Raw genomic sequence first — 12649 nt, 5'->3', positions numbered from 1 at the left:
CTGGAACTAATTCAACTACCATTAGAGATGAACCAATAAATCATGGACCTGGAACCTGGGACAAACACACTTAAGGGAGATTGATAAATTGAACGGCAAGTTAAGCATGGTAAGGAGGAAAAAGAAAACCAATTTATTGGCATCATTTTTGTCTGACTTGCACTAATCAATTGCCAAGTAATGCCAACCGATTGAAACACATCAATTTGAAACCAGACAGAAATGAAATCACCTTGATTTAGATTTCTATTAGTTTGGCCAGAATTAAGAGCACTTCAACAATTCACCAAGGGTAAAGTGTTTTCACACCAAGCAAAGCAAGTGTTAACCAAAATCCTCAGTATGAAAACAATAGAATTAATGATAACTTGATAGAACCTTGCAACTACTGTTCCCAAGTCAATGATCCCTTAACAACATGAAACAATCCATCCCTTCAAACTACTATTACACTGCTACTTTGTCTTTCTGTTCACAAAATCACCCTTGCATCAAAATAATCACAACAATCAATGACCTATTAACTTACATTTAATTAGGTTTTACAGTTTCAAGACTCTCATTGAACACTACTCACGCACAAATAACATGATCATCAATAAGTTGTATGACAGAACACTGAAAGATGCTCACTTGATTTCCTGCATATCTCTCTTGGATTGCTTTGATCTTTGGTTGAAGATTCTGCATTGCTAGCGTTGATTCAACCTTACCAAAAAGGAAATACACATTATTATACTAATATCAAAAGCAAAATTTAAAATGGAAATAACCAGAGAGAAGCCCAAAAAGCAAGAAAGGTGTCTAGAGCAGACATGTTAATACACTTATTAGTTGCATGACCAATGTTTACCTGTTGCTTGGTCAAAGGGAATGTGGCAACTTTAACAAGAATTGTGAGCAATATTATGGCAAATCCATAAGCATATGGCACATGAACAGTTGCAAGTCCATCCTTAAGTACCTGATACAAGTAAACCAGGTGTTCGTCAAATCTACTAATGCCTTCATACAAATCTTTGATTTTTGAAGTGCCAGAGAACAGTCGAATCTTCTTGCTCTATTGCTGACATCTATTATGGAACAGCTCAAAATTGACCTTTTATCACCGAGCATGAGTGTATACCATGCTTGGTGTTTGCTCACTTTTTGTAAGCTCTATAAAGACACCCTCTATAGGATATATATAAATGCAAAGTTCATCATCTGTTATAGATAACACGACCGTGGGTAATAAAATGATAATTTGGTGCTGCAAGTAGGATCTGGACAATGCAAAAAAAAATGAAACCAGTATAGTGGAAGAAAATGGCAATAGCGTCTTTTAATGATGAATGAATATAAGATTTATGACTCAGAAGAACAATTGCTATTCTCATTCGCCAAATTACCGAAAGACTAATATCTCTTCTGAGAGACTACAAGATGTCAGGGAAAATGGGTTAGTCTTTTAAAACATCCAGTGGGAATTGCAAGTTACATTTAGACTTCCCTCTTTCTGCTCAAGAATTATATCAAGTTTCAGAAAAAAAGGTGACATGGAATGTAATAATGACTAGCAGACTGCTGCTTGATGCATGACTTCTTGAGAATTGAAGAAGCTTCAGTAATAAACAAACACCGTTTCTCCCACAAATAGTATAAGGCACTCGGAGAGTGGAAGAGTTTAGCCTGAGGACAAAACCTGAACTTTGGAGTAATAGAAATGAATGTAATCAAGGTTTCCTATACTTGAGTTAATTTGAACAAGCATAATTCAATGTGTACTTGAACAAGCATTTTCGGAATCGCAGTGAAAAAATGAGAACTCCTATCATATTAATCACGTGTACAATAGTCTTCATTTTCAAATTGCTCGAGCGCTATGTTGAATTGGATCTTGTATTTTCGCATAGGTCTAATAGGCGTATGAAGAAGTATCAGGACAGCTGTGAAGCACTTTGCAAAATTACCTAGATCGAATGCCCTGGTTCTAATCTACAATCCCAATGCCGCATGTTAATTGAAGGTGATGATCCCAGCATCAGACTAATAGGAAAATCATAAAAAGTGACGAATGAAAACAGTGTCGAAATCTAAAAGGAGAACAAGTTGCATGTAGTTGAAATCAAGATGCGCAAGTATGATCATATCCTCCTGTTAGAAAAAATCAATTATTGGCAACAGTGAGTTTAGCAGGGCAACTTCTAAGGCCTACCAATAATGCATTGACTTATGTGTGGACATTATTTCATGATATTCCATGGCAAGAAGGATTGATGTGGTCAGAAATATGCGACCAAAGGCTAGATGGTGGTACTGCAACATCCTAATACTAGAGATATTCTCATGGCTTCAAGCATATGGGCGTGGTCTTTCAAGTTTTGACTTTTAGACTCCATGCTATCAATGAAAAACTCTTTTGATAGGTTTCATGTTAACTGTACGCTTCAAGGCATTCTGGTAAGAAGATCAATATATTCCGACTCTTCTAGATGTGCAAGGTATCTAATTTTGACTAGATATGAGACTGAACGGTTTTCAGAAGATAAGGAAGTACTTTTCACCTCTATGAATATCAGGAAACAGAAAACTGGGGCTTTATTAGGCATGACAGAGATACGGTCACCCAAGAAGCCATTCAGATCACATTTAGATAGAAAATATGGCTTGGTGCAGTTACACATGTATCTCTCATGCAACAGAAATAAAAAAGAATCAACACCACATGATTGGAGAAGTAGAAACCACGATAACTGGCAGAGGAAAAAGCCAACGCACTGCACTATAATTTACACACAGTAGAAGCTACAGAAAGCTACCAAGATAGTCTAGAAACAAGCCCATGAAGCTTAAAATCACCAATCACCTTCAAGACAACTTCCATGGCATCGGAAATAAACCCGAACCACCCTCCACTTTTCTGAGCAGCAGGGGAGCCGGACGCCCCCACCCCGCCATCCGCAACGACAGCAGCATCGGCAAGCGTGTAGAGCAAGCTCTCAGCTCGCTCAAAGATGGCATTGAAATCAACTGAATGATGAACAGGGGGGAGGTGATGGAGGCTGAATTTGACTCTGGTGCTGATGGGCCTGCCCTGAGGGAGGAATCCATGGCGAGACAGAGAAGGAAGAGGAGTTCCCAAGAAGGCAGGAGAGGAAATCAAAGTCCTCGCCATGTGAATATGGGGAGGAGAAGGGGCAGGGAAAGGAAGTGGAATTCCCGGAGAGGAGTTCAGGTCATGAGCGGATATTGAGGGAAAAAATTGTGGAGGATGAATGGGGATAGGGGTAGAGTGGAGTAGGCAACGAAATATTATCCGGATCTTTTGTTCGGGATTGCGTTTATTGGCCAGTTCGGTCTTTTCCGTGTCTGTCAGCCACAACATTTGACACAATAACTCCATTTCTAATTATATCTTAACCTAATTATTAAGATTAACATCCAGCTCTTATAAATAAATTTAATATTAAGTTATCAAATAATTTGTGGTATTTATGTTATTTTATATAAACTAACAATATATTAATTAAATTAAGTTATTGCTCAATATATCAATATGGGTTATTATAATTTATTTATCATATTTGTATGTTAGAAAGAAATTAATGGCCTATTTGGGTGTGTGCACTCTCAAATATTTTATTTATATGTATTCCTAGTGAAAATGAAAGTGGCAGCTACTAGTTTGATGGGCAACCGAAGAGTAGTACACTCTGCAGAGATAAGTGTACCACAATTGCCTGTAAATACATTACACGGAGTGGGAAGTGGGAGCTTTTCCCATTTCTTGGTATTCTTTTTCATCCCAGCACTGCAGTCTGCAGCACTATCACTATCATCATCAACCTTCAATCCTTTGGCGTTTCCCTAAATTCAGAGCTAATCAATGGCCGCCTGAAAATCTCTTCAAAAATGCGGCTGCCGCCCATTCGAACACCAAATCCCATCTCCAAACTGACACCCACCGCCCAATCCCGCCGCCCGAAAGACGATGACGAAAATTTCCTAGCGATGCTGAATGACGTTGTGCGGAGCAAGCAGAGCTGGACAATCTCTCTCGACAAACCGTCCATTTCCACTCGCCTCAGACCGCTTCACGTTGAGAAATTCATCCTCCAGAATGTCCACGACTCCAGGTTAGCTCTCCGCTTCTTCAATTTCCTGGGACTTCACAAGAACTTCCGCCATTCGACGGCGTCGTTTTGCTTGCTGGTTCACTCTTTAGTCCAGTCGAAGCTTTACTGGCCGGCGTCATCGCTTTTGCAGACCCTTTTGGAAAGGAAGGAGGACCCAAGTTTCGTTTTTCGGATTTTTTGCGATTCTTATAAAAGAAGCGATTTTTGTTCGGCGTATGGGTTTGATTTGCTGGTTCAAAACTATGTTCAGAGTAGGAGAGTTTTGGATTCTGTTCTGGTTGTGAAGTCAATGAAGGGATGCGGTTTGTTTCCGGAAGTGAGGACTTTGAGTGCCGTGTTGAATGGACTGATCAGAATAAGAAAATTTGATATGGTTCTTAGCTTGTTTGATGAGATGTTTGTCCGTTCGGGGCTAAAACCAGATGTTTATGTGTACACTGCTGTTATTAGGAGCTTGTGTGAGTTGAAGGATTATGATAGAGCAAAGGAAATGGTTAGTTGGGTTGAGAAGAATGGGTGGTGCAAATTGAATGTGGTTACATATAATGTGTTGATTCATGGGCTGTGTAAGAGTGGGAGAGTCTGGGAGGCTGTTGAGATTAAGAAAATGTTGGCACCTAAGGCTTTGAGAGCTGATGTAGTCACTTATTGTACATTGGTGCTGGGATTATGTAAAGTGGATGAGTTTGGGATTGCACGAGATTTGGTGGATGAGATGGTAGAGTATGGAATTGTTCCTAGTGAGGAGGCTTTATCGAGTGTTGTGGATGGAATGAGAAGAAAAGGGGATGTTGATACTGCTTACGATTTGATTGATAAGGTGGGGAGACTCGGGGAAATGCCTAATTTATATGTTTGCAATGCTATGGTTCACTCTCTGTGTAAAGATGAAAAGTTGGAAGAAGCAGAGTTGCTTTTCACGAAGATGGAGGAAAAGGGGTTGCTCATTAATGATATAACTTATAACATCATCATCAATTCGTTCTGCAAAAGAGGAAAACTGGATGAAGCCATCATCTTTCTTGGTAAAATGCTCAGGGCTGGAATTAAACCAACAGTTTACCCATATAACATGTTAATCAGCGGGCAATGCAAGTTGGGAAAACTGAGTGCAGCCGAGAAACTGTGTATTGAGATGAATGAAAAAGGATTGAGCCCCACTGTTGTGACATATACATCATTAATTGGTGGCTACTGTAAGCATAAAAAAGTGAATAAGGCATTCCGGCTTTATCACGAGATGACAGGAAAAGGGATTTCCCCAAATGTTCAGACATTCACGGCACTTATCCATGGTCTTTCTCATGCAAATATGATGGATGAAGCATACAATTTGTTGAATGAGATGCAGGAAATGAATGTCGCCCCTAATGAGGTAACATATAATGTTCTAATAGACGGAAGCTGTAAATTGGGTAATATAGCAAGAGCCTTTGAGTTATTTGATGAGATGGTGAAGAAGGGTCTTGTACCAGATACGTATACCTACAGGCCCCTAATCACCGGGCTTTGTTCTACAGGTAAGGTGTCTGAAGCCAAAGAATTCATGGATGACCTGCAGAAGGAACATCATAAGTTGAACGAGTTGTGTTATTCTGCACTTTTACATGGTTACTGCAAAGAAGGAAGATTGAAGGATGCACTGAGTGCTTGTAACGAGATGAGGGAAAGATGTATTGGCATGGATCTTGTATGCTATGCTATAATTATTCAAGGAATTCTTGAACAAAAGGATACAAAATTATTGATCAGCATTTTGAAGGAGATTCATGACCAGGGATTGAGGCCTGATAATGTTTTCTATACTAGTATGATTGACAAGTATGGGAAGGCTGGAAATCTTAAGATGGCTATGGCTCATTGGGATCTTATGGTCAATGAAGGGTTTACCCCAAATGTTGTGACATACACTGTAATGATAAATAGCCTATGTAAGGCAGGATTTGTTGAACAGGCAGATATTCTATGCAATAAAATGTTGATTAGTGGCATAAATCCTAATGAGATAACTTACGGATGCTTTCTTGACCATCTTACGAGAGAAGGGAATATGGAAGAGGCTATACAGTTACATAAGGCAATGCTTAAAGGGTTGCTTGCTAACACGGTCACATACAATATGATAATTCGAGGTTTTTGCAAGTTGGGTCAAATTCAGGCAGCTTTTCAGACTCTAGTTGAGATGACACGTAATGGCATATTTCCAGATTGTATAAGTTACTCGACTATAATGTATGAATATTGTAGGAGGGGTAACTTGCAAGAAGCCTTCAGGTTATGGGAATCGATGCTAAACAGGGATCTTAAGCCTGATGCACTGGCCTACAATTTTCTGATATATACATGCTGCAGTACTGGTGAATTCCGCAAGGCTTTTGAATTGCATGACGATATGATAAGAAGAGGTTTAAAGCTAACTGGGGCTACCTATGCTTATCTTATGCACCAGACACGCTTGCCAGGATCATCATCTCAGCCACCCACCAGCTAGTCTCATAGTGAATGACAATGTGTATTATTCCTGGTATCAGATGCATAGGCTTGTTCATACAATTCATCGCTAGTGATCTCAATTTTGATCGCAAGGCACAGGTAAAGGTTTCAGGTCATGATTTTGCTAAGGAGTTTCAGAGATTGTAGGATATAGTTTGACACTGCACAACATAGAATATATTAGAGAAGGATGTAGATTACCAACATAGGCCTGGTGAAGTCAAAGACCAGCCGCGAAACAGTAACATGGCAGTGGGGTTATACATGATGTAATTATTCATTCATGATTCATAGGTAATAAAATTTTGTCTCACAATTGAAATTGCTTATTTTGGTTGGGTGTGTATTTGTATTGGAGGGTTATATTAGTATCCACCTGGTTTTCTCAGTTCTCTCTTCTTGAATAAGGCAGATCACTGGCACATATTGATTGATATTTTTTGGCACCGAAAGCTGGTGAAGAGGATATCTAACTATATAATGACTAAACATTTCAGAATTACACTAAATGAGGATGGTAGAGATGGGCAAGTAGCTTGCCCCTTGATACAACCGCTATCTGGGTTGTATTTCATACACGATGGTGTTAATTACTTACATAAGGCAGGTTAGAGAATTGCAAACTGCTTTGCAAGGAAATGCTAATTTGTGACACATGAATGCCTACTCGATGATTCAGATACAAGATGGTGTTAATGACTTACATAAAGCAGGTTTAGAGAATTGCAAACTGCTCTGCAAGGAAATGCTAATTAGTGGCACATGAATGCCTACTCTATGATTCAGATACAATATTATGATCATTACGCCAAAATTGGTATGTTGGCAACAACTTAAAGCCCCCAAGTCTCCGCAAGGTTAGCAAAGATAACCTACAGAACCACCATAATTTCTTCCGTCAAAGGATATAGCCCTCGAGGTAGGATTGTGTCGACTGAATAATCACATGCCCAAGGGACTTCAGTCCTCAATTGAGATGAGAGTGCAGGGAAGATAGAAGATAATTTTACCTCTCTGGCTGTAGTGTATTCTGGCTAATATTGGAAAGTAGCAAAATTTCAATGTGGCATCTTACACTATGTAATTGAAGTTGAAGTTCACAAAATATAGAGTTCGATGTGACTTTCTATATGAAAATCATCGCCATGTAATTGTTAGATATGTGATTCTTTTTACGGTTATCTTCAAATCTTATATACACATGACAACCCAGCAGGTTCCTACCTCTTGGTTCCAGTATGGAAATAAAGCAACACACAATGACCCGGATTCTAAATTTACTGCTGTAGCAATATCCCTCGCATGAACTCAAAGAGCTAATAAACAAATGGTCATTCTGCAGTCATGAAACTGAACCAAAAGAAGGAATTCAGAGAAGGTAAGAGGAATGCCCTACAGCACAGCATACAATGGGCTCAACAATACCGCCAAAGTTTCAGTGTTAGGTACATTCTGCAACAGTTCAGAAATAGAAAAGACTGCAAGCAAATAAACACTCAAGGTATCCTCAATACATATCATGGTAATTGCCCATCTGGGAGAGGACATTGATGCATCCAGCAACTTTGCCACCATAGAAACTGAGTAGAACAATTCGAAATCAGTGAACAAAATAAGTGAAGTCAAGAACATTTCTGAAATATAAACACCAATATAATGATGGTTATCCAACCCCACACAACTAATAAAATAAATTCCACACTCGAAAAATAATAAAATAAGATCAAAATCAGAGAATCTGTTCTAGGTATGAAGACATTACTAGATAAATAAAACTTTGACAACATAGGAATATCATAGCTTAGCCGGGTACCATAGTTCACAAACTATTAACATTTCTTTTGAGTAAAGCAAAGAGCACGGATCATACTTTGCTGAGACTCCAGATATTTAATTGGCACGACTTTTGAAGACATCAAGACCCATCTCAGTTGGATCAGTTGCTTGCAGCTCTACCTGAATGCCATCTAATTCCCTCTTGAACCTGTCCTTGGAGCTGGCATAGATCATTTTGCTCCGCACCCTTGCAGTGTCAGGGGACCTTAGCAGAGAGATTTAATACGCAACATAGTCAGATGACACAATGTAAACAAAGAGTGGAGACTAGCAATAACTGATGTCACCAGGAAGGGAAATTACCACGCAACGAAAAAAATCCTGCTCTTTGGGTTGCAGTGAAGTCATCATAAGTTTGAGATGGTTCACCAAGCTTTTCCACAATAACCTGTTTTTGCTTCTCCTCAATCTTGAATACAATGAAGCGGTGCGTCCGTTTAGCTTTCAACTCCATAAACTTCAGTTTGCAATCATCATGCACTGCCATTCCTGATGCTGAGTTGGCCTATACATAACAAATAGGTTAAGAGTTTATAAACAAGGAAAATATTGAAATCAAGAGAATCAAAAACCTGCAGGGGTATTATCATTTAATGGCAATAAATAATCATGATCCATGTAAAAGTGTCAGCAATCCACTAATTATCTGCGCGGGGAAGAGAAACTAGACATGTTTCGGAACAATTCTTGTTGCAATATGCAGTTGAACCATTCATTACACAAATGCAACGTGGCTTACAAGCCAGATGGCTTGCATTCATCATAAACAAGTTGATCCACTATTCTATGTCCATCCACGTTTCACTAAGCCTGCATACTTGAAGACATATGCGGTTAAGATACATTCTCGACGAGATAAAATTCATTGGCTTATGGTGGAGCATCCTTTGATAATTCCATTAATGAAAATGAGGGGCAAAGACAAGCAGCTGTAGTCCATTGTAGGAAATACAAAGGAATTGACCATTACTGGAGAACATGTCCAGGAAGACCCAAGAATCAAATAAAAAACAAAAGAAATGTTACACAAGTTCACAATTTAGGTCATTGTCTATACCTGCTTTAGTTAATTTGATTTACATGTATAACACGTATAAGTTATTGGATCAACGTAATCTATATCATTCATGTAATGACATTATTCATCTTATAGGTTTCACATGACACTCAAGGACGTGATAACATGGTTGCTACCTGGTACAAATCCATCTATTATTACCTATTCTTTTCATTTTTTCTGCTTATATGTACTGAATTGTGAATCCGTCATCTCTTTTCATGAGGTTTGACTGAATCAGTTAACTAATGCAGGGCATTCGTCCTTTAGCTCTTGGATTCCCATGTTGACAGCACAATGAGTTCTGTTCTTGACAACATTCTTGTAAATTTTGTGACTATAATTGATTGACATTGTCAAGCCAGCCGCATTATATTTTTGCATTTTCAAGATAAAATTTTTGCTATGTGTATCAATAATTCATTACTTTGTAGCTGATGCAACATGTGCCACATTTTGAGAAGACTTTCTGATGAAGCATATCCATCCTAGTGGGTATCTTATTCTTACTGGTTTTCACATGTTGTTATTTATTTAAGGTGGTTGGTACTATAACTCTTTGCGTATTCCGTATATTTTATGATGGTCTTTAGAGGAGAAAAGCAAATATTTTCACGACTAAAATTAAAAATGATCAATTTTCAATGCCACAACTAACTAATTAAGTCCATAAATGTCATTGGAGCTCTAAGATTTATAGAATAAAACAGAGAAAAGGACTATTGGACCATCTCACATTCCAGAAGAATTATTGGATGATCCTGTGAAAATGCAAAGCAATTTTGGAGCATTCACGACAGCTGGAGAACTCTGAATTGGTTAATTTTATCACTGCTTTGTGACTTAAATGAATGAATATGATCATACTATCTTCTTCCTGTCTTAGTGATGCTAAGCCCCATGTCAAATGAAAACCCATTTCTCTTTTTTACAGTTCTATTTAATATTGAGTTTGAGTAAAAGTACTATTTTAGCCTTATACTTCACAGTTAACAGTCAACTAAGGAAAAGGGTCTTCACGCCAAGAATCTAAACCTCAGGGAGGTCCTTGTCAGTGGAAAACTCACGAAGGTGAATGCAAACAAACCTGTAAACCTAATTTGGAACTATATAGACATTGGGGTTACACATCAAATGGAAAAAGTCCAAGTTGGTTATATTGTCAAAAGAAGGAAAACGAAAATGTCAGATCATTTGTCTTAATAAATTCAATTATTCTTATTCCATCATTTTAGGAGATATCGGCTTAAATAACTAAATTACAAAAGAAAGAGAAACATGTAAACATTATATTTACCTAAAATTCAAAATGAATCTACTGAAACAGACCCATATCACTTTTTGAATTAGCACCCAGCAAATTCAACCATTTAATTTCCCCCAAAAATTCACAAAATTGATCCTGGATAACATAATACTAGCATACTCTGAAGAAGAAATTCGCAAGTCAGCTAACCCAAGATCGGCCTAGAGATACTGTAAGCAATGCAAAATTCTAAATACACAATGAAAACAACTTCAAGTCAGATCTAAGAATCTAAAAGAAAAGGGGGGGGGGGGATGAACAAAAAAATCCATTCAAATCCAGCTACCAAAGAAAATTGTAGTCTGTGTTTCCATTCCAAATATCACAAGATCGTGAATCGGACAGAAAAAAAATGATTAAAAAAAAAACAACAGCACTAATAATCAACTGAAGATGTATGTTTACGAAAACAAAAAAATAAATAGCAAAAGGATATAAGAGATAAACAAAAAGTTGATGAGAATCATTACCATGGCGACGAGGTTTGAGCGGAGAAGATCGAGGAAGTTTTGACAAGAATCCGGAAAGAGGAAATTTAGGTCTGCAAAAGGACGTGATTCTGTTTTAGGGGTAGATATTTAGTGGGGGGAGAGAGGAACGCGTTGAGATGGGAGTGGCAATGACTTTCGTTGGAGAGAGAAGCAAATATAGAAGAAAGGGAATCATATTAAATGTCGACGATGCCCCTGAAAGTGAAACGCTCCGTTTCGCCTTTTGTAGTTTAGTTGCCTCCCTTCCCTTCCTTTATTATTTACCAACAATTCCACTCTCATTTTATGCAGACGACTTTATTATTAATATTTTTAAGTGAAATAATTATTAAATTTTATAATTATTAATATCTAATATTTAATATTTATATCTGACAACTACTCATAATTATAACAATCATATAATATTTATCTATTATTATATTTAATTAAAAATTATTATTAAAATTGACGGACAATTACTATTAAAATATAGTAAAATTTACAATTTTTTTGAATTTAAACCTATGACTTTATAGTCATGAGTTAAACTTCATCAATTGAACAAAATCTCATTAACTATGTAGATGACTTTATTAAAAGTCGATTCATTCAGACTTGTATACATTAGAATGATGTCGCTAAGATTATGCCATGCACAGTATAAAATCATTCCTCGGTTCAGAATTCAAAACCCACTGGGTCCCTATTGTTACCTCGTCTCAAGCCCAATTATATTTATTTTTTAATTTTATGATAATATATATATTTTAAATTAGATCACGTGACATTTTTTACATGAATGATAAAGGAATTTTGCAGTATTACTACTTGCTAATGAATCAATTCATGTAATTTTTATAATTATTGTTTTAAATCTAATAGTCATAACCGCTAATATTCATTATATAATGTGTGAAAAATAAACAAAATAGGATATTAAGCATTCGAATACAAATACATCCATACATATAAATCATGATTTTTGAACAAGTGGAGTGGGTCAATAAAAAATAAATTAATTAATTGAATAATTATACGTTTGGGTCCGAGGTGATTTGACACAAATTAAACCCAAACCCGAACACACTCAAAGACCCATTTAATTTTATTTTCTAATTATCCTTGATTATTATTTATCTTATATCGATCATAAATCCAATTGCATGCGTCATTGCCTCTTTGCTAATTTCACTTTATATGATCCTACTTCACAATGTTGCTTCAAAACAAAAGAAGATTATGTGTATCCCCCTCTGGAGGTATTACTGTGACAACTTGCAAATATACAACAATGGTGATCTTCCTTTGTTTGTTGCATGTTCTGACTCAGAAATAATATGCTATTAATAGTCGAGATTGGATCATC

The 12649-nt window shown here is 37.2% G+C and overlaps 3 protein-coding genes across 4 annotated transcripts in view; 1 reads left to right on the top strand and 2 right to left on the bottom strand.

The window, feature by feature from the left end:
• LOC105170397 (inner membrane protein PPF-1, chloroplastic) overlaps window positions 1-3306 on the bottom strand; it is an 8698-nt gene extending 5392 nt beyond the window's left edge. The window contains exons 1-3 of one of the 2 annotated variants that reach the window (XM_011091147.2): window positions 2849-3306; window positions 854-964; window positions 634-708 (exon numbers count right to left, since the gene is read on the bottom strand). In XM_011091147.2, coding sequence (XP_011089449.1) covers window positions 634-708; window positions 854-964; window positions 2849-3157 — 495 coding nt within the window. In that variant the 5' untranslated portion in view covers window positions 3158-3306. The remainder of the gene's footprint in view (window positions 1-633; window positions 709-853; window positions 965-2848) is intronic. The other variant, XM_011091148.2, reaches the window with a different exon arrangement.
• On the top strand, window positions 3653-6879 carry LOC105170396 (putative pentatricopeptide repeat-containing protein At5g59900). Its single transcript, XM_011091145.2, has one exon. It carries the CDS (start codon window positions 3895-3897, stop codon window positions 6607-6609), a length of 2715 nt encoding a protein of 904 aa, XP_011089447.1. The 5' UTR covers window positions 3653-3894; the 3' UTR covers window positions 6610-6879.
• On the bottom strand, window positions 7881-11451 carry LOC105170395 (actin-depolymerizing factor 2). Its single transcript, XM_011091144.2, is given in 5 exon segments — window positions 7881-8191; window positions 8482-8652; window positions 8751-8778; window positions 8781-8952; window positions 11281-11451. Coding segments are annotated over 4 exon segments (354 nt in total). The 5' UTR covers window positions 11284-11451; the 3' UTR covers window positions 7881-8191; window positions 8482-8501.

This window comes from Sesamum indicum, linkage group LG9, assembly GCF_000512975.1.
Source record: "Sesamum indicum cultivar Zhongzhi No. 13 linkage group LG9, S_indicum_v1.0, whole genome shotgun sequence".
NCBI classification, from domain to species: domain Eukaryota; kingdom Viridiplantae; phylum Streptophyta; class Magnoliopsida; order Lamiales; family Pedaliaceae; genus Sesamum; species Sesamum indicum.
The sequence above is the reverse complement of the archived record's forward strand: the minus strand, read 5'-3'. Positions and strand labels throughout refer to the sequence as shown.

Bases quoted from the DNA above. Each gene is read 5' to 3' on its own strand.
- LOC105170396 (XM_011091145.2), top strand. From the start codon at position 3,895: ATGCGGCTGCCGCCCATTCGAACACCAAATCCCATCTCCAAACTGACA.